At 36.0% G+C, this 19,717-nt stretch overlaps 4 protein-coding genes across 11 annotated transcripts; 2 read left to right on the top strand and 2 right to left on the bottom strand.

Moving 5' to 3' along the window:
* Nucleotides 1-340: 340 nt before the first annotated feature.
* LOC123007531 (neuropathy target esterase sws) lies at nucleotides 341-9,778 on the top strand. Of its 2 annotated transcripts, none has more exons than XM_044402889.1 (17): nucleotides 341-550; nucleotides 618-711; nucleotides 757-971; nucleotides 1,072-1,258; nucleotides 3,045-3,190; nucleotides 3,240-3,668; nucleotides 3,717-3,908; nucleotides 3,958-4,163; nucleotides 4,209-4,621; nucleotides 4,670-5,247; nucleotides 6,906-7,181; nucleotides 7,230-7,416; nucleotides 7,950-8,066; nucleotides 8,567-8,778; nucleotides 8,830-9,083; nucleotides 9,133-9,229; nucleotides 9,470-9,778. In XM_044402889.1, the coding sequence occupies exons 1-17, from the start codon at nucleotides 446-448 to the stop codon at nucleotides 9,605-9,607; spliced, it is 3,846 nt and encodes a 1,281-aa protein (XP_044258824.1). In that variant the 5' UTR covers nucleotides 341-445; the 3' UTR covers nucleotides 9,608-9,778. The 2 variants fall into 2 exon arrangements, with proteins under 2 accessions (XP_044258824.1, XP_044258825.1); XM_044402890.1 differs by lacking the exon at nucleotides 7,950-8,066 and adding an exon at nucleotides 8,326-8,442.
* On the bottom strand, nucleotides 9,642-12,015 carry LOC123007532 (folylpolyglutamate synthase, mitochondrial-like). Of its 3 annotated transcripts, none has more exons than XM_044402893.1 (9): nucleotides 11,829-12,015; nucleotides 11,621-11,685; nucleotides 11,461-11,576; nucleotides 11,108-11,354; nucleotides 10,925-11,061; nucleotides 10,699-10,879; nucleotides 10,369-10,649; nucleotides 10,114-10,322; nucleotides 9,642-10,067 (listed from the first exon to the last, which is right to left on the bottom strand). In XM_044402893.1, the coding sequence occupies exons 2-9, from the start codon at nucleotides 11,648-11,650 to the stop codon at nucleotides 9,829-9,831; spliced, it is 1,440 nt and encodes a 479-aa protein (XP_044258828.1). In that variant the 5' UTR covers nucleotides 11,651-11,685; nucleotides 11,829-12,015; the 3' UTR covers nucleotides 9,642-9,828. The 3 variants fall into 3 exon arrangements, with proteins under 3 accessions (XP_044258828.1, XP_044258827.1, XP_044258826.1); XM_044402892.1 differs by having other exon boundaries at nucleotides 10,369-10,477; nucleotides 10,523-10,649; nucleotides 11,621-12,014; XM_044402891.1 differs by having other exon boundaries at nucleotides 11,621-12,014.
* On the top strand, nucleotides 9,845-17,979 carry LOC123007533 (fizzy-related protein homolog). 3 transcript variants are annotated; one of them, XM_044402895.1, is made up of 5 exons: nucleotides 9,845-10,489; nucleotides 12,358-12,736; nucleotides 14,629-15,130; nucleotides 17,138-17,428; nucleotides 17,481-17,979. In XM_044402895.1, the coding sequence occupies exons 2-5, from the start codon at nucleotides 12,365-12,367 to the stop codon at nucleotides 17,765-17,767; spliced, it is 1,452 nt and encodes a 483-aa protein (XP_044258830.1). In that variant the 5' UTR covers nucleotides 9,845-10,489; nucleotides 12,358-12,364; the 3' UTR covers nucleotides 17,768-17,979. The 3 variants fall into 3 exon arrangements, with proteins under 3 accessions (XP_044258830.1, XP_044258832.1, XP_044258829.1); XM_044402897.1 differs by having other exon boundaries at nucleotides 9,845-10,185; XM_044402894.1 differs by having other exon boundaries at nucleotides 9,846-12,282.
* A 24-nt stretch (nucleotides 17,980-18,003) lies between these two features.
* Nucleotides 18,004-19,715, bottom strand: LOC123007534. 3 transcript variants are annotated; one of them, XR_006412870.1, is made up of 4 exons: nucleotides 19,514-19,715; nucleotides 18,458-19,446; nucleotides 18,214-18,413; nucleotides 18,004-18,152 (listed from the first exon to the last, which is right to left on the bottom strand). XR_006412870.1 is itself a non-coding variant. In XM_044402898.1 (3 exons), the coding sequence occupies exons 2-3, from the start codon at nucleotides 19,436-19,438 to the stop codon at nucleotides 18,288-18,290; spliced, it is 1,107 nt and encodes a 368-aa protein (XP_044258833.1). In that variant the 5' UTR covers nucleotides 19,439-19,446; nucleotides 19,514-19,715; the 3' UTR covers nucleotides 18,008-18,287. The 3 variants fall into 3 exon arrangements, 1 of the variants encoding a protein (XP_044258833.1); XR_006412871.1 differs by having other exon boundaries at nucleotides 18,010-18,165; XM_044402898.1 differs by having other exon boundaries at nucleotides 18,008-18,413.
* Between the last annotated feature and the right edge of the window lie 2 nt (nucleotides 19,716-19,717).

Consider the following 19,717-nt stretch of genomic DNA (forward strand, 5'->3'; position numbering starts at 1 on the left):
GCGGTCAATTCCTAGTGGCCATTTAATTTATTGCAAAGTTGGCAGCCCCTAGCCCGCCACCTCTCCCTAAAAAAACAATTGGATGTTTAAAGTCGGATTTACACAACTCAATTTTTACAAATTGACACAGGGAAGTGGCCACTATGAATTGACTGCGACTTTAGGTGAAACAATATTCCAATAAAAAAATTGTTCTAATTTTTTAGAAAACGGATCGTTTGTTTCTGGGTAAATAAATAATGAGGTAACTGTGCGTTTAAGAAATTTAAAATTTCGGTTGAATGCCCAGTCGGCTGCAATTTTTCCCACTTTTCGGACGATGTGCATTTGTTTGTGGCATTTGATTTGACTTTGACAGTCAAGTGAGTGAATTCATCCAAATAGGTTTGGAATTTAATCAACTTTTAATTCATCAAAGTCCACTTTTGTTAATGTTCAAACTAAAATGGACGTGTTAAATGCGGTATACAACTTAAACAATGGAGAGACACTCAAGTCCAGTTGGTTCGGTGATGTCCTCTCAACTGTTTCTTCCCAAGAGACGTTCCAGGTAAGAAAACTGGAATTTTAACCAATTTCTGCGTAATTACGCCGCTGTATGCATGTTTGGGTTTCAGTGGGGCTTCCAGGTGTTGCCCCTATTGCTGGCCGGAATCTTCGCGACGATTATCTCAATAACGTATTTTTGTATTCGAAAATGCCACCGAAAAGGTACTGCTTCGTGTTTTGTTATGTGAATGTAACTGTTTTCTTCAGCTCTTTTTGCACGACAATTGAAATCCGAAGAGGCAAGTGCAAGGTTCAGGAAACGGGATAAAGCGCTGTTTTACGGCCGCAAAATGTTACGCAAGGTCAAAAACATATCAGGCCAAGTGCGAAACTCCGGCCAGGGTAGGAAGAGAAAAATGGTGATGAAATTCGCGAGAAGGATTTTACAATTAAAAAAGGAAAATGATACGGAACAATTGAAGGTATTTAATTCATGTAACCAGGCCTGAGCGTTACACAAGTGTGAAAGCTTATCGCAAGGACACGTGATAATTTCTAGGAATGTATGAAATGATTGTTTAGGTTCTGGAACCGCCTCTTGAATATTTACAAGAGGAAATGTTGAGCGACGACAGGATGCCCCCAGATGCCTTGTACATGCTTCAAAGTATTAGGGTTTTTGGGCATTTTGAGAAGCCGATTTTCCTCAAGTTGTGCAAACACACGGAAATTATCAATGTCGATGCCGGGCAACATTTATTCAAGATAGGTAAAGGCGTAATTGCGATTTAAAATAATGCAAACTCATTCAAATGTGATTAATTACACTCATAGCTCCGTGATTACTATGTAAATGTGAATAACTAATTAAAAAGTGGTTTTACTATACAAGGTTTCTCCATTCTTGCAAAAAATGAATAATGGTTTAACTTAAAAAAGTTCCTATCAAACTGTTAGAATTTATTGTTCTATTAAAAAGAATCTCACTTTGTCCCATAGACACTCTAGAAACCCTGAAATAAGGCTCTTTATTGGTGATGAGACTAATTTTGTAATTTATTTTAGAAGAATTGGACGAGACTTAAAAAAAATCAGATATTCAGAGTACACAATTCGGCTGTTCCAAGCAAAAACACAGTACCCAGTAATTAAAAAAAAAGAATTTTTGCATACTTTATTTTCACGCTTACATTCATTTAAAATGCTTATTAGTAATTATTTGTTTAAAATTAATAAACAAAATTGTTTTCTCAAAAACAGTAATTATAGGGCAAAATTCTTGTTCCCAGTGTAAAACACAGTATCTACAAAATACCTAAGTTCTTTTTTTTTAAATAGAAATAACCCAAATAAGTGTGAAAAACATTTTTTTATAATTTTATAATAACAACAAAAATTTACATAACAATAAACAAGAACTCTTAATCCAACTTTTAGTTGCTAGTTTTTATTTTATGATTGAAGGTAATAAAGTTGCTTCCCCAATTGTAAAAAATCTATAATTTCTTTTGAGAAGTAATTACCATCAGCCTAAATTTGAATTACATTAAAAAATAATAACAAAAATTATTAAAATTGCATTTGGAACCAAATTACTTGAACGGTTCTTGTCATTTGCGAATTAGCCTGAAACACCAATCTATTTGTAAAATAACGTCAAAGATAAATCCCAAAGACCATTCAATTAGATCGAAAATTACCTAATTTTTGACTTTTTCGGACGTTTTAGCACATTTTTAGTCAAAAACGCAATTCATTTGCAAAATTACGTCAAAACCGACCAAACATACTTCCCATCTAATTTGAAAACAACATAATTTTTGCATTTTTATATAGTTTTAGCAGGTTTTTTAGTCAGAAAAGCAATAACATTACAGATTGAAATTTCAAAACACGCAACTGTTTGAAAATGTCATAATTTTTTAATTTTTCGAGTGTTTTATTATTTTCAGCAGAAACATAATTTTTGCATTTTTGTGGAAGTTTTAGCATGTTTTTTTAGTAATTACTGTGGCTTTTTTAAAAATATTACGAAAGTAGAACGGGAAGGGCGGTGAAGTTCTCAAAATAATTAAGATTTGACTTTTTTCTTTTTTTTGTTTTTTGTTCTTTATATGAAAATGTCAAAAACTTCTGTAAAAGAATGTTTTCCTGCCAAAGAAGCAGAGACAAACATTTGACAGATGTTCCATGTTTAATGGCAATGTTCAAACTTTATTTTGAAATAAAAATATATTCTTTAATAAAAAAATTGGGTTTTTTTTGAGAAATTAAAATTACATCTCCCGTTTGGACACCCTTTATCTTTACTATTATTAATTAATTGCTTTTAATTTTAGAGATGAGTCGTATTTGTAAAAATTAAACGAATAAAAATCACAGTATCTAGCACTATGAATTTTTTTATCATATTTTACTTTTACACTCACACGTCTTACGAGTAATTTGCCTTTAAAAACGATATTTTTAAGTTAAAATATATGTTTTAGTTTGTCTTTTAGCTTCGTCTTTCATTTTATTTATTTAAGAATTTCTTTTTGTATAATTTTAAATAGGCGATCCCGACGAAAACGTGTACATCGTCCAAAGCGGCAAGCTCAATGTCTTCATTGCGTCGGCTGACAACACGAACGTCTCCCTCAAGATCGTAAAACCCGGCGAATCCGTAACCTCCCTCCTCAGTTTCACCGATGTTCTGACCGTAAGTTTTTTCCACCTCGAAATTCCGGCTCGGCATCGCCTCGTTTCAGGGCAACACCAACCCGTACAAAACCGTATCGGCGAAGGCGATCGAAGCCTCGACTGTGGTCAAACTGCCAATGATCGCTTTTCAAGAGATCTTCCACGAATATCCTGATATTTTTATTCGCGTAATTCAAGTCATTATGGTGCGTTTGCAACGCGTCACGTTTACAGCATTGCATCAGTATCTCGGTCTGAGCGCCGAACTAGTCAAACAGGGACCAAAGAGTAGGAATAGTAAAAATCCTCTAGTCGGGGGTTCACCGATGAAGAAAAAACGGGAAGAATTTAAAGATGGGTCGTTTAGTTCGATGGATGCAACGCAACCGATACCTGTGCCGGGGCACAGGAGGAGTAAATCGAGTCTTGAGTCGAAGTCTTTCTCCCCACAGACGCCGGATATGGTCAGCGATGCCGAAATGGCCACTTACGGCATGGTAATAGTAAAAAATCGAAAAATTACCGGCCGATAAAATCAATTTCAGACACCTGACGTTGCACTTTTACAAAGAAAAAGACACTCGGTCGATAATGTAGACGAGGATACTCTAATCGAAATCGCAACTGAGGCTTTTATCAAAGAGTTGGGTCTTGAAGATGACACTATGTTGAAGGGAAACGTCGAAATGAAAGAAATAGCAGCCGGTACTTATCTCATGCAAGAGGATTCAAATAAAGTGGGACAAATCAATTTCATTTACGTTAATTTTAATTAACATTTTACAGGACGTTGCTTTATGTTATGTCATTTCGGGTGCTTTGATTGTTTCGCAAAAAATGACAGAAAGTGAAGATGAGGTTCATATGTTCACAGCCTATCACGGTGAATTCGTCGGCGGTCTCGCTGTACTAACCGGCGAGCCTAGTTTTTTCACAATTCGGGCCAAACACTTCAGCCGTATCGCTCTATTATCGAAAAACACATTTTACAGGTTTCTACCTTACCACCTTTAATTGTATCTCATTTTCTTTTGTAGTATGATGAAAGATCACCCCAATATAGTACTTTACGTCGCACATTCGGTCGTTCAGCGTCTTTCGCCCTTCGTACGTCAAGTCGATTTCGCTCTTGATTGGTTATTCATGGAGTCGGGTCGTGCCCTCTACAGGCAAGATGACGAAAGCGATTCGACTTATATTGTCTTGTCGGGGCGTCTGCGATCGGTTATAACCCACAAGAATGGTAAAAAGGAGTTAGTGGGGGAGTATGGTAAAGGCGACTTGATTGGAGTAGTCGAAATGGTAACTCACACGAAACGAAGTACGACGGTTATAGCCGTTCGAGACTCCGAGTTGGCTAAATTACCCGAAGGGTTGTTTAATGCGATTAAATTGAAATACCCTATTGTTGTTACAAGACTGATCAATTTATTGGGGCACCGGATTTTAGGTAAATTGACAATTTGTAATTAGCGCCATCTACAGTTGTTTTATTCAGGTTCGTGGAAAAAACCGACGATTAATGTGCATGCACCTAGCAGTTCAGCGATTGATAGTCGACCTTCGCAACTGAATTTTTCAACTGTTGCAATCGTTGCCGCCTCTGATGATGTACCTCTCACAGCGTTTACTTATGAATTGTATCACTGTTTATGTGCCATTGGACCAACTTTAAAACTGACTTCCGATGTAATTCGGAAACTTTTGGGTCCGAGTATTATGGATCCGAATAATGAGTATCGACTAACATCCTGGTTGGCTCAACAGGAGGACCAACATAAAATCTCGCTGTACCAATGCGATTTGACAGTTAGTACATGGACACAGAGATGTATTCGGCAAGCTGATTGCATTCTGATTGTCGGTTTGGGGGAGAATCACCCAAGTATTGGCAAAGTTGAGAAAGAAGTCGAAAGATTGGCAATGAGAACACAAAAAGAATTGGTTTTGTTGCATCGCGAGGGTGGAAGGCCCCATAATACAGCCGCTTGGATCAATATGAGGAGTTGGGTGTCGTGGCATCACCACATTTTGAGTCCTAATAGGATGTTTTCAAGGAAATCCCTATATAGGATAGTGAGTGACTTTTTTCGACAAAAATTAATTTGTCTCTTATTTAACGAAGTAATACTAGAACTTTAAATTTTTGGTCAAAGTGGTCTGTGACTTAAAAATTGAGTTGGGAACACTGACAAATCGAAAGTAACTTAATCAGTATTGTGATTTTGTGATTCAAGTAGGCTACCAATCTTGATTTGGCGACACTGACTACCAAATATAAACGTCACAATTTTATTGTTGCCAATAGATTTTTTGATATCCAAGTTAGAGTGGGATAGAAGCCCAAAGTACACATGTGGGCATGCACTAGATTTTGCCAATTTATATCGCGTCAACAGTACTTACTTTTCAAAAATCACATATTCACACACTTTGCTTTGCGATAAACAAAAATTACTAAAATCATTATTAAAGTAAATTTGTGTTGTTTTCTTACGATTTTTAAAATGACACTTGCTCATTTTAAACACCGAATATTATGTTTTACCAAATGGTAAGTAAGTCTTAATTCTGCTGTAAGCGGCTATAAATGTAAAAGAAAAAAAAAACTGTAAATGGAATTAGTGTTACGGACCCCAATTTCATTTAACAAAATTACTTTGGTCCGCCACTGCTTTGTGTGCTCTCTCCTCTGAGCTTCGCCCAGGTGTGTTGCCAGATCAAAAACATAAAATTCACTAGATTCGAATTGAAAACTGCTAATTTCTACCAGATTACGATTTGTATGGCAAAATCTCACAAAAAAACAAAAAAAAAAAAAACGTTCAAAAATCTGTTTAAACTCTTGAAAAAAAAAAAAGAAAAAATGACATTCTGTTTTGGTTTTTTTTTCAACAAAATGTTGTGAAAGAATTGCGTTTCTAGCTGAAAAACAATTTAAAACGCTTGAAAAATACAAAATTATTGTAATTTTACAATTAATTTCTTGATTATTAAGTTTGTTTTAGCAAAATTTAGCAAAAAACCTGAGATTTTAGTATAAAAACGTACGTAAAAGCATTTTCGGCCAAATTTTGTGTTTTCTCCGCTTATTTTTGTCTTAATAACATCAGTATTAATTGTTTTTGTGATTTTTAAGCGTGTTCGGACTAGATTTTGCAAAATAAATAAGCCTTTAGTTCAAAAACGAAGTAAGTCGAGCGTAACAAGCTCGATTGATTGATTTAATTTTGTAATTTTTTTGCCTGCTTCAATGAAATTTTTAAAATTTTCCTTGCCTTTATCTCAACAACTAAACACTTGTTTAAGCACGTTTTTTCTAGTGAAAAGGGCAAAAATAACGTCGTTTTTTGTTGAATTGTTTTTAACGAAATTTTGGAAATAGATAAAAATAGTCATTTTTGATCCTGTCTAGTAAAATCTTGTTAAAAAACAAACAGAACTATTTTTAAATAATTTGGTGGTTTTTCAACTTTTTTGAAAAAAAATTGACGGAATAATCAAGTTGCTGGTTGAAAACGTGGAAAATGCTGGAAAAACAGTTTTTTTCATTTCCAGCATTTTTACAAAAGTTTGTACCAAATCAGCAGGCTAACATGAAAATCACCAGATCTGGTGAAATTTCACCACACCTGGCAACACTGTGTGTACTTTTGGCTTTTACCCCACCTCTACTTTGATTAGAAATTTATTTGTTAAATAATTAACATTGTTCTATGCTCTTAATATTTTAGAACGAACTGTACTCGAAAGTATGTCAGTCGGAGCCGAACATTCACTCCGACTTTTCCCGGTTAGCTCGTTGGTTAACCGGCAAATCAGTCGGTTTGGTTTTGGGAGGAGGCGGTGCTAGAGGTTCTGCGCATGTCGGAATGATCAAAGCAATCCAAGAGGCCGGAATCCCGATTGACTTGGTAGGTGGGGTCAGTATTGGGGCCTTCATGGGGGCTCTGTGGTGTCGTGAGAGGAACATTACCACAATGACACAAAAAGCAAGAGAATGGGCCAAGGTTTGTAACGCTTTGTTTTTTGTAACCGATTTTAGTTTATTTTTGTAGAAAATGACCCAATGGTGGCGTCAGATCCTCGACTTGACCTATCCGATGACGTCGATGTTCAGCGGTCGCGATTTTAACCAAACAATCAAAGGCACATTTGGTGATACGTACATTGAGGATTTATGGTTACCGTATTTTACGGTTACAACCGATATAACCGCTTCATGTATGAGGCTACATTCGCACGGTGAGTGGCCGAATCATGTATAGTCGTTCGTCTTTTGTTTGTCTATTATTCATTACGGACATTTAGCACCTTCATTAGTTTCTTTTTTTTCTCATTTTGTTTCGGTTGCATAACCTTTTGTGTGTGAGATGAATGTGTAAATTGTGATTGGTTAACCTATATGTTTGCACTCGAAACATGTCAGATTTTTTTGAGAAATTCGGACAAGTGTATAGGGGTATGTATATGAAATTAGACGTAAGTCTGTAAAATTCGCTTGATTTTTGTTTTTTTTTTTCATCGCTGATTGTTAAAATGGTGAATAGTTAGCTAATGAAGGTGATAAAAAAATAAACAATGGAGATGAGTTGACCAGCTCACCATTTTAACGCGACTTTCATTTGTTTGCATGATAAGTAAATGGTCGTTCGAAAAAACTCACATCACTCCGTCCGCTTCCGATGCTTTTTTGTTTGTTTATATGTCTGTGACAGTAAACTAACGAAAGGTACATTGTATATAAGGCATGTAGTTTAGTGAGCGCATTTCCGTAGGCTCTCTGTGGCGGTACGTTCGTGCCTCTATGTCTCTATCTGGATTCATGCCACCTCTGTGTGATCCTGTCGATGGCCACCTTCTGCTAGATGGAGGCTACACTAACAATCTTCCAGGTAAAACCCCCAAAGCACTAACTCAAGTCGTTTGCATGCCTTCTGTAACCGGTAAGTACACTGGCTCGGTTCGGTAACACACACAAAATCAAGGTAAACCAATCACAATACGCGGTGGTGTGTAGTAGGGAAATTAACCGAATCACTTGTTTTGTTTTTCTCCATGCTTCTCATCTGTTATTTTTTCTTTTGTTCGTTGAAGAGGAGTCGTCGACTCGTCGAAAATGGCATAAATTTTTAAAATTCGATTAATTGGCAGGTCATTTGTGGAGATATGTGAGGGCCAGTATGTCAATTGTTGGCATTTTTCCGCCACTTTGTGATCCTTTAGATGGGCATTTGTTAGCTGATGGGTGTTACGTCAACAATGTACCAGGTAAAAATTTGTTACGCTTACAGATAGGGTTTTCTGTTGGTCAGGTAGGTATGAATTTTAGTTGTTTTATAGTTTGTAGTAGAAAAATTGAGTGTGATTCGTGCCACTAATCAGATATACTTAGCTGACGTCATGCGGAGTTTGGGAGCCAATCATATAATCGCGATTGATGTGGGAAGTGTGGACGATCAGGATTTGACCAATTACGGGGATGATTTATCGGGGTGGTGGCTGTTGTGGAAACGATGGAATCCGTTCACTGATCCTGTTAAAGTACCTAATTTACCCGATATTCAATCAAGGCTGGCCTATGTCAGTTGTGTAAGACAGTTAGAAGTAAGTTAATAATTGCTACCTACGAAAAATTGTAAAATTTTGATTCAAAAGGAAGTGAAAAACAGTGATTATTGTGAGTACGTCCGTCCGCCTATCGATAAGTACAAAACGTTACAATTCGGAAGTTTCGATGAAATTCGGGAAGTCGGTTACCAACATGGCAAAACTTACTTTGAGGAAAAATTAAAATCGGGTAGTTTACCCATTTTTAAAGCGCCAACTGTTACCAATAAACCAGAAACTGAACATACTTTGTCCGATTATACTTTCACTGATTTAGCACAAATGGTTTGTAAAGTCTCAAGGTAAGAATTTTTGTTTTAATTGTAATAAATTTCAAATGAGTCATTTTAGACCTTACGAAGAGTCATCGAGTTCGAGTTCTTCAGGTGATGAGTATGAAGATGGTCAAGACGGTTACGCCTCTGAACCTACTGTGTGTCTAATGGATGTAAGTTTTTTTAGTTTAAAGTCTAGTGCATGTTCTAATTATTTTGCATGCTCTTTCTATTTTGTTTTCTTTATTAACTTTTTCCCAGCTCCAACGGCAACTAAGTTGGCATGGATATTCTAGCACGGCCAATTTTTAATTGGATGTGGTAATATTTTGTTTTTGTGCTTGTTTCGCTTTCTTTCTTGTTTTTATGTGTCAGTTTTTTGGCTGTCCTTTCCTCACTCCTGTTTTTTCTAGAATAAAATTGATAAACTTCTACATATGAGAAGAGCCGGCGGTTCTCTTTCATTATCCGAAAATGAAATAGAATCCGAAGTTGAGTTTGATGTAACAAACAGGAAAAGTGAAAAAGAATTGAATTTTTCTAGTCTTTAGTAGTTAAGTTTTTGTTATCAATTAAGACACAAGAGAAAGTGTATGTTTTTATTGTAATTAAAAACAGTAATTCACTAGACTAAACGATATTTACAATCCTTGGAAGTGATCTCTGTATACATATTTTTTTAAAGATAATAAAGAAAAATGTTATCAGTGTTTTCTTATTAATTGAGTTGTTTAAACAAGTAAGATAAACATATATCTTGCTAGAATTTTCCCTAATCGTTTAAATTAGGATCGATTAAACTTAAAACGCTACCAACCAAGTGGATGGAACCTGTGATTAACAAATCAAACTGGTCCTGATTTATCAGAAAATCCAAAGCTTCATCAACTGTCAAAAAAGCTTTACAAATCTGGTTTGTCCTCAAATTTTCTTCTTCCAACTTTAACCAAAGCTTTTTATGTTGATGACACTTCTCCAACAACTCATCTGAAGAAGCGTGATTACTGTTATCTAGAACTGGCCAATCAAACCCAAGTTAGTACTCCACGTGACTTACCAGGCCTACACCTTGTCGCACTATTACTAACAAACAAAACAGCATCAAAGTGACAAGTTTGCAACTGTTTTAGTAAGTTTTCAGCGCACCTATCACCAGTAACATTAAACATTAAAGCTTTCTTCTTTTTCGAACTTTTGGTAATGTCTTTGAACCAATTGGAACAAATAGTGATGCTTTCAAGTGTGTGTGCGCCATCTAGGTAAAACCTAAAAACTGATTCAAGTGACTTAAGTCATTTCGGACGAGACTCACGATATGTTCCTGTCGTGTTTGACATGAAACCGGCCAGGCCAGGTGGTACTAAATAGGGCCTTTTCTGTGATTTCTTTTGACATAACAGACCCTAGATTATTGTTATTTCCTGTAAAACAATGTGAGTATTTTGGATTGTGATAAGGGGAGTTACTTTGTGATAACCATGCGTTACAAAGAGCGACGGCAAGACTGGCGTTTAAATTTAAAATATGTGGCGGGTGTGAGGATTTATTTGGTGGGAATTTGAACTGTAAATTATCGACAATTTCAAGTTGACACTAAAAATCGCACAATTGAGGAGAAAATTGAATTCGAGGGTTGTTATACTTTTTTTTCAATACTGCGTTCTTGTAACACTGCCATCGCGGTCCCACATTGGGGTACAGTGAAGGCCCTGCAATTTTCTTTCATAATCCCGGCTTTATTCCACGCTATTGACTCAATCGTCGACCCTAGTAAACTCACGTGGTCTATACCGAGCGATGTAATACCGACAACAGGGACTTTCCTTCAATAAGAACATAAAAACTAATTTTTCTGACGGGTCTCGAACCTGAGGACATTAGTGCAGTCGTATTCGCCCCCAATTCCGACTTCGATAATCGCAACGTCGACTTTGCTTTCCAGGAAAACGCTGAATGCCATTATCGTCAAGAACCGGAAGAAGAGGGGCATGTCATGCTCGTCATTCTGTAATTAGAAATGAGTTAAAGGGCTTGTCAAGGGACGTAAAGACCTTTTTATGGTCTAGGGCGTTGTAAATTCTCCAGAATGACTTCACAAAGTCGGGTTTTGAGATCGGTTTGCCGTTTATCCTGATCCTTTCTCTGACTTCAATCAAATGGGGCGATGAGAAAAAGCCTGTTTTGTAGCCGTGTTCCCGCAAAATGCGTTCAGAGAAGGCACATGTGGTGCCTTTGCCTTTCGTCCCAGCGACATGTATGACCGATAAGTCGTCCAGATTTTCCAGAGATAGCCCAGCCCTTGATTGCAAAATGCAATTTGGATAAATAAATATTTTACTACTTTAGATAACTTTCTCAGTAACAAGTGGAACGCGAAATTTGGCGTTTTTTAGTAGTCAATTACCTTGCGAGATATTTTTTTACTTGAGTAAGTTGATCTCCGTTGTGATTATTCGTCACTGTTTTTGCTTTAATATATTGCGCGTTAGTTTGTAACTTATTTAAAGCCACAATACAAGCCTGAAAAGAATTATTAGGGGCAATTATACAAAAAAGTGACTTACATCGTAATCTTGATTTTTATTCGGCCTCATTATCTTACTGGGAAATGTGGAAAATTTTCTTTTCCCTAATAAAAAAATTCGGAGAGACATTAGAAAATTCGTTAGACACGTGCATAGAATGGAAAAACAAAAAAAGCGATAAAGTACTTAAGTAAATCATCCGGAACCACCTTATTTTAAGATTGTTTTATCTTATTTACCTACTTACACAGTGTAAATAAAAATAGTTTTCTTTTGAAATGAGGTTAGAAAATGTGACATTGACAACCTATTTTGATAATTAATCAAGTCGACTTGTGTTACGTAAACCGATCATAATAAAAGTCACGTGATCAATTTTTTCGAAAATTTGCAAGTCAGATTGTTGGTGATTCATTCATTTTTGCGCCTCCAATCCCCGTAATGTTGCGCATTACGTCAATTTTACGTTGGTGGTTCTTTTGAATCGTGTAAACGCAGCTTTATAATTTAGTAACAAACACGCTTCACGTTGGTAGCCTTGTCAACGGCCAGTAAAATTCGATATGGCTGTTGCCATATTGTGTTGTGGTTTAAATCTCGATTTAAAGGTCCAGAATAGTGGGGAGAATGTTAATTATTTTGCTTACTGACAGTTTTTCTAACTCTCCTCACTTCATTGAAAGTCTGTACGTCATGTAAATGTGAGTTTTGGGACCCCCTTGTGCTCGATAACGCCTGACATTTGAACTCGGGTATTAATCGTGCATGTGTTGTAGAGTCGACATGTCGTTTGAAAATATCGACGACCGGATTTTCCATCAACTCAAACTCTCCGTTTCAAAAGACTTATTTGGGGCGAAGACGTATCAGGAACCGAGGACTTCGGCGAATTGCGACAGGTTTATTCCCTGCCGGGCGGGGAATAATTGGGATACGAGTTTCGCCACCCTGCCTGACACCAATAAAAACTCACAAACTGGGAAAAAGACTAGGGAGACAGGGGAGAACACCAGAGACAGTTCTGTTTATAACATTCTCCTCAGAAATGAACTTTTCGGGGAAAATACCGAAGATGTCAAGTCGCAGTGTGACGAAAGACAAGTGCTCACCCCCGTCAAGAACAGGAATTTGTTCAGATACGGGACCCCCTCAAAGGTAGGAAAAAGAAAAGTTTTTCTCAAAAATTAGTTACGCAAATCGAGTGTCAAAAAGTGGAAACGCCACCCTTGAAGCTTTTTATAAGTCTATATTACCATGGCAATCACATGGATGAGTCAAGCAAAGACGTGACTTTGTTTATTTGAGCCGATTTATTTTATTTTATTGGTTTTTCTGCTATTTCTTAATGCACTTGTTTAATTTTTGAGTCATTATTTGAGGTTCTTATCTTATCGTCCCGAAGGCGTCTGCATTTTTGTACTAATAGTTGTTTCCTTCGACTTGTAGTTTTCTATAATTATCACTTACTAGCAAAGCAGACGATAATTAGCTAATGCCTGTCAATAATCGTTCATGATGTCTGCTTTCTGGTGATAATAACTCTAAAAACTTTCCCTCTAGCATTAGGCAAATGAGAAGTAATTTTTTCAAATCGCTTTTCCGTCGAGACTAATTCATAAAATTGAACTTTGTGCAGGTATGCAATTCATTGCATAATAATGCAAAGTGTGTAATAAAATATGTTAAATAATCACATTGCTATGTCATTGGATGATACAAAAATTCAGATCGATTACACTTGACAGTGTTTGTGGTTTGATAACTGACGAAATTTGTAAACATTTTCGAAAAATTTTATTACTTAAGCGGAAGTTGTAAAAAATTGACTGTTGAAATGATAACGGCCGAAAATGAAAACGGAAATGACTTTTCCTTTAAGGATTCGTGCGACTACATTTCCGATTATATTTATAGCGTCGCAAAAAATGAATATTTAAACGTGTTATCTGCTAAATATGGTAGCGAATGTGATACGCGTACGCCAGTCGAAATTTTTTTTCGATGATTTTTCAGAAACGTGACACAAAACGGAAGCATCTACTCTCATTTTCAACATTTTGCTATTTTATTCAGCTGACATTTTCAAAATTGCCAACTTTGTAACATAATTTCAGGTCATTAGCTTTTTCAGCGAAGAATAATGGGATGTTAGACACTTTGTCACAAAAAAGCAATTCAATAATCATAATGTCAAAAAATTGACATGCGAGTCACGTGGACCGTAATGAAACATTTCTGATTTGCCGGTTCACGTGATTGGAATTTATTGGGAAGAGGGAATAAATAATTAAATTTTTGATTAGCCACATGTAACAGAAAAATGACAGTCTAGTAGGCTGTGACAAATTACAGGGTGTCCCAGTTTAGACTTTGTTTTTAATGACTAAAACCATTATAATATTTTATACTTGTAACACTAAAGGATTTCAAATACCAAAAAATGAACACAAAAATGGTCTAGACTAAAATAATTGACTTTCATTTGTTTTTCTTTTCTGTAAAACCCTGTTTTTAATGTTCATTAATTTTTTTGGTGTTTGTCCTAAAATTAATTTTTTTATGCTCGTAGTAGGCCGGAAACATTGAAATTATTAGCCCAGTATGAATCATTAATGAAATAAATCAAGAGACAATAGTAATTGAAATTTATCAGTGATTTTAATCAACAAATATGTTTCTTACTGTTCCATTATTCCCTACATGAAATTTGAATTGAAAATTGTAACATCCTGTATATTTTTACATAAGTTGTTTCGTGGTGCATTAAAATTTATTTTTTGGGATGTTTATTTGTAAAAAGTGTCACCTTGTTGTGTTTCTATTGTTTGAATTAAAAAAAAAGGTGGACCTATTATGTTCCGATTCATAATCATAATTACTGTAAAAGTAGGCCATCGTTGTTTACTGATAACACTGTTGACACTGTTTATTGCCCAACCAGAATTTATAATTTTAAGTCAAGAAATCATACTTTTTTACTACCGATTTGGCAGTAAAAAAATTGTATGTTTCACGGGAGTAATTTTTGATTTTCCCTCAAATTCCAGATGGAGAAAACGCCGATAAACAAATTCCAGTCGAGCCCCTACTCGATGTCGCCCCTCAGCGTGAGCAGTCAACGCTTGCTGCGATCGCCTCACAAGGCCACACGAAAAATCTCTCGGATCCCTTTCAAAGTCCTCGATGCCCCCGAACTCCAGGACGATTTCTATTTAAATCTAGTCGATTGGTCCGTACAAAATGTCCTTAGTGTCGGTCTCGGTAGTTGTGTTTATTTATGGTCGGCATGTACTAGTCAAGTGACGAGACTTTGCGATTTATCGGCCGACGGTAACGTCGTGACGTCGGTGGCGTGGAGTGAAAGAGGACATCTAGTGGCAGTGGGAACACATCACGGTTATGTTACAGTATGGGACGTAGCCGTCAATAAACAAGTGAATAAATTGCAAGGACATTCGGCGAGGGTGGGGGCGTTGGCCTGGAATGGGGATGTTTTGAGTTCGGGGAGCAGGGATAGGCTCATCTTGCAAAGGGACACGAGAACACCACGTAAGTAGGGCCCAAAATGCCCATTTCCAGAAAAAAATGTTCTCTAATAATTTTTTTTTCTAATCCTGTTAAAGAATTTGTACTTTTCTCAACCGTCTTCAGTTGAGATAGTTATTCAATTCAATCATTAACTGGAGAAAATTAAATAATAATAATAAATAGAAAGATTAAGATTAGAAAAAGTATAAACTCATTAGAAATTTCCATTTTACTCGCCTGCGGCTCGTATAGTAAATTTCATCTTCGTGGAAATGGTTTTTCACTCGTTGAATAGTATATTATTTCCAATGATTTGAAGAATATTATGTATTATTAACAAAATACAGGCTGATTGACATGTCTTCCAAAAATAAATTATAATGTAGTAGTTTTTTATGTATTAAGGGAATAAACAACTACTTTAATGCCGATAATGAAAGTAATGACCGAAGGGAGCCAAGGGCATTTTCATTCGAGGGGTTAAGGATGTTCATTTCTACCAACAGACTAAATTAATAATAACATAAGAAAATGATAAATTTTTGTCTAATAATTTGTCGAAATGTTTAGTTCATTCAATTGCAATTTTAAAATTAAAAAAATATTAAGGAGTTTGTTTATGTCAAAAAACACTCAAAAGATTCAATTCATTCAATTCCAGTTTATTTTAAGGTTAAAAAATCGGTATTTCATTTATTTTATTCCCGGGGGAATAAAGTACTAGATTATTACATAGTCAAAAGCAAGGGAGTAAAGCGTCACTATATTCCCTGAAAGGAGGGAAAATTCATTGATACAGCAAAAGTTTACATAATGTTTACTAATTGCCTTTAAATGTCAACACCTGAAATTAATTTTTCGAGTACCGACTCAAAATAGTACATACTAGTGACACTATAGTATAGTATAGAGTGTCACAGAAATAAGTTATAACCAGTGTTAGGCGGTCAGGATTTATTTTCTCGCAATCACAGCATGAGTGGTACACTGGCGGATAATAAAATCGCATACACCAATTTTTTGCTGAATTAAGTAGGCATTAACATGACATAAACCTTTTCAGTATCAAATAGTAAAAATGCTAAAACTTACTCAAAACAAAAAATTCTTATACTGCCTGAACTAGAAAGGGCTATAGCCTCGGCTGTAGCATAAAAAAAGCTTTTGCAGACTAATAGAGATTAAACAAAAGCACAATTTTACGAGTGAAGAAGAGATGTAAATAAGAAGGGAGTATAATTTCTTTTCTAAAAATACTTTGAAACTTCAAAAAAGAGAAATTTACACATTGAAAAAGTCAGAAAAAATGTGTTATATCGCTAGGTAGAGGGGGTAACTAAATCTCGACCGCCTACACTGGTTATAAGTTATAATTATAACACAAACTTGTTTTTTTAAGGAACACTTCATGTTTTCTTGCTTTTCTTTATGCAACTTTTAATGTTTTTTAAGACTTGTATATTGATTTTGCTTAGTTTTTGAAATTATTTAATTTCTTTGACAAAAACATACTTTTCTTAATAGAGGCAGAATAGAATAGAGACAGAGACAGAATCCATAATATGGGTCAAAATTGTTAAAGCTGAATGGAAATAATGTCACACCCATTAAGTTTGTTCAAAAATGTATTAAAACTAAGTGAGAACTCTATGAAATCTTCACTACTTCAAATACGAAAGAACAAATTTTACTACGAAAATGTCTTTTTGAGAATAGTAATAAAAAAAAATAAAAAAAAGGAATTTGAGACGTTATTAATGGGTTTTTAATTTTTAATTAATTTGAATATTTTTAGACAATAGGTGACCGTAAAAATATTACAAAATTTCAGTAGATAAAAATTGAACCGGTCTCCAACTGGCTTGAATATTTTTTATTAATAGTAATGAGTCGACCTATTATGAAATTTCATTGTCAAGTTTTTAGTCCTTCTCTACATTAATAAAATAATTAATGACCATTTGACATTGACACGACCCAAATAACCGATAAGTGATAACCGACACGTGCCATCTTCATTTTCTTCAGCCACCGTGACTGAACGCCGCCTCGTGGGTCACCGACAGGAAGTGTGCGGCTTGAAATGGTCACCCGACAACCAATATTTGGCTTCCGGTGGTAACGACAACCGACTCTACGTATGGAATATGCAGTCTTTGTCCCCAGTTCAGACATACACCGACCATCTAGCGGCAGTAAAAGCAATCGCGTGGTCCCCACACCACCACGGCCTCCTCGCCTCAGGTGGCGGAACGGCCGATCGATGTATCAGATTTTGGAATACTCTGACCGGTCAGCCGATGCAAAGCGTGGATACGGGTACGTAAGTAACTACTTACCTGACTCGTATGCATTAATGGTTCGTTTATAGGGTCGCAAGTGTGCAATTTAGCCTGGTCTAAACACAGTTCGGAGTTGGTTTCAACACATGGATATTCGCAAAATCAGATTTTAGTGTGGAAGTATCCGAGTTTGACTCAAGTGGCGAAACTGACAGGACATTCGTATCGAGTGTTGTATTTGGCTTTGTCGCCAGATGGCGAGGCGATTGTCACAGGGGCCGGTGATGAGACTTTACGTTTTTGGAACGTTTTCAGTAAAGCAAGGTCACAGAAGGAAACGAGGTCCGTTTTGAGTTTATACACTGGCATACGCTAGGAATTTTTCAATTATATATCAAGTTTATATAATTTTGCTATTACTTTATACATATTGTTATTTATAATAAATATATTTATTTTGTTTTATATTAAAATTGCGATTTGACATAAGCGTCAAGTGGGCTTGATGTGCGTGTGGTTTGTTTGATTTTGGTCCGTGTTTTGTAAAATGATAAAAAGTACAAGTGTAAATAAAGATTTCACAAGTAACTACGGTTTTTTGTTTAATTCCGTGATAAAAAACTACAGATAAATTAACTATGTATTTATTTATAATCTTGAGTATTTTCTGATAATCGTACAGATGTTTATAAAAGCTTAAAATATAAAACTGGTACAATCACCAAGGAAAAATGCACTTTTCATCGCGAGTATTCAAAATACTGAAAGAAATAACTATTTAACATTACACAATATAGGTTTTATTGCAGATCCGCTTCTTACCTCACGATTGAATATTTACAAATAAATAATTATAAATAACATGATTAAACATCGCCACAGCCACGTGATAGGTGCTACGAAATAAGAATGTCCAAAGCTTTATCTCTATCGTTATCGCATTCAAGGAGGGCTTTCGATACTCTATTCTCGGGGAATCCTAAATCTAGCAAATCGGACATTGCCAACAAATGCTCCACCACCTAAAACAGCATTTGTACAAAGTTTACACCTCAAAAATAGTTACCTTTTTCTGGTCATTGCCTAGTATTTTGCACACTCGGGCGACCCTGGACAGGGGGAATCCCATCGAACTGATCGACTTTGACAAATCTTGCATATTCTTTGGTAAAGAAGTAAATTCGTCGGTGGAATCATCGCTTCGTTTAGGAAAAACGTCAGTTCTATTCCGCGTATTGTCTATATGCGTATTATCGAGTTCGTTTTGTAAAGTCTTCATAATATCTGGTATACTTTTATAGTCTTGAGGTGAACAACTATACTTAGTTTCAGGTTGGTAGGGGGGGTTGTAGGCTTGTATCGTCTCAGGGGGGTAGTAGTAGCCGTTGTGGTTTGAGTAAAGTGACGATGGGACGTAACTGGTGGAACTAGGAATGCTATAAGTGTAGTTACTCGGCCCCACCATTGGATAAGCTAGATTAGTGCTAGACGGCGTTGAGTAATTCACGGGTTTAGATTCTTCTCCTTTTAAAACTTGCGCTAACTCTTCCAAATCGTTGATTGACTTTAACTCCATGTTATCGAACGGACTTGAAGTGTCTGCTTCAAAATCAGAGATATTAAACGGACTTTTATCTGTTTGACTCGCGGGGGTTAGTATAGTAGAATAGGTGGCTTTGATAGGCATCAACATTGATTGATTTTGTTGGTAACATTGACTAGGGGTTGAAACTTCGATCTCTTCTTCAAGTTGATAGTCGTTTAGTTCGTCTTGTCGCTTTCTCTCCTCTCTCGCCTTCTCTAATCGCTCATTCAATTGTTGAAACATCACAGATCTAGCAGTTCTCCACTCCTTCATTTTTTCTATAACAGTCTTTTCTAGAACAAACTCGTAGTGCGGTATCGTATCTTGGATTTGTTTGTTCAAAGAGAGTCTTTGTGCGTAGGACATTGCAAGCCCTATTCGTGGAGGGGGCTTATATTTTTCTGATATTTTCACTCTGACACCGTCCATGTAACCTCCGGGAGTCTCTTGTTGTCTCGACATTGTCACAACTGTCAAAAAACGGGGATTTGGCCGTGATTCACCTTTACATGACAAATTTTTAAGAGGATTACTCACCTTAACCTTAACTTCACAACTGGGACACTTTTTCAAATTTAAAGAGCTAACAACACTGAAATTACATCGTTAAGGAAAGAAAACACATGGTTTTGATTCGTTTTGCTTGCAGAAAATCAACTTCTTGTAATTATTAACATAAAAATGAATTTACGAATATTTTTTATCTTTGTCATCTGATGACATAGTGGTTCTAGGGGATTT

The sequence above is a fragment of the Tribolium madens genome, unplaced genomic scaffold (assembly GCF_015345945.1).
Source record: "Tribolium madens isolate multiple individuals breed KSU strain unplaced genomic scaffold, Tmad_KSU_1.1 Scaffold_3;HRSCAF=73;Tcas5.2_LG2, whole genome shotgun sequence".
NCBI classification, from domain to species: Eukaryota; Metazoa; Arthropoda; class Insecta; order Coleoptera; family Tenebrionidae; genus Tribolium; species Tribolium madens.

Coding starts and splice junctions, on each gene's coding strand:
- LOC123007531 (XM_044402889.1), top strand. CDS start 446: ATGGACGTGTTAAATGCGGTATACAACTTAAACAATGGAGAGACACTC. Junction 972..1,071: donor ATGATACGGAACAATTGAAG/GTATTTAATTCA, acceptor ATGATTGTTTAG/GTTCTGGAACCGCCTCTTGA. Junction 1,259..3,044: donor GCAACATTTATTCAAGATAG/GTAAAGGCGTAA, acceptor AATTTTAAATAG/GCGATCCCGACGAAAACGTG.
- LOC123007532 (XM_044402891.1), bottom strand. CDS start 11,710: ATGTCTCTCCGAATTTTTTTATTAGGGAAAAGAAAATTTTCCACATTT. Junction 11,355..11,460: donor GTAAAAAAATATCTCGCAAG/GTAATTGACTAC, acceptor TTTGCAATCAAG/GGCTGGGCTATCTCTGGAAA. Junction 10,323..10,368: donor AAACACGACAGGAACATATC/GTGAGTCTCGTC, acceptor ATCAGTTTTTAG/GTTTTACCTAGATGGCGCAC.
- LOC123007533 (XM_044402895.1), top strand. CDS start 12,365: ATGTCGTTTGAAAATATCGACGACCGGATTTTCCATCAACTCAAACTC. Junction 15,131..17,137: donor AAGGGACACGAGAACACCAC/GTAAGTAGGGCC, acceptor CATTTTCTTCAG/CCACCGTGACTGAACGCCGC. Junction 17,429..17,480: donor GATGCAAAGCGTGGATACGG/GTACGTAAGTAA, acceptor GTTCGTTTATAG/GGTCGCAAGTGTGCAATTTA.
- LOC123007534 (XM_044402898.1), bottom strand. CDS start 19,438: ATGTCGAGACAACAAGAGACTCCCGGAGGTTACATGGACGGTGTCAGA. Junction 18,414..18,457: donor TAGGCAATGACCAGAAAAAG/GTAACTATTTTT, acceptor ATGCTGTTTTAG/GTGGTGGAGCATTTGTTGGC.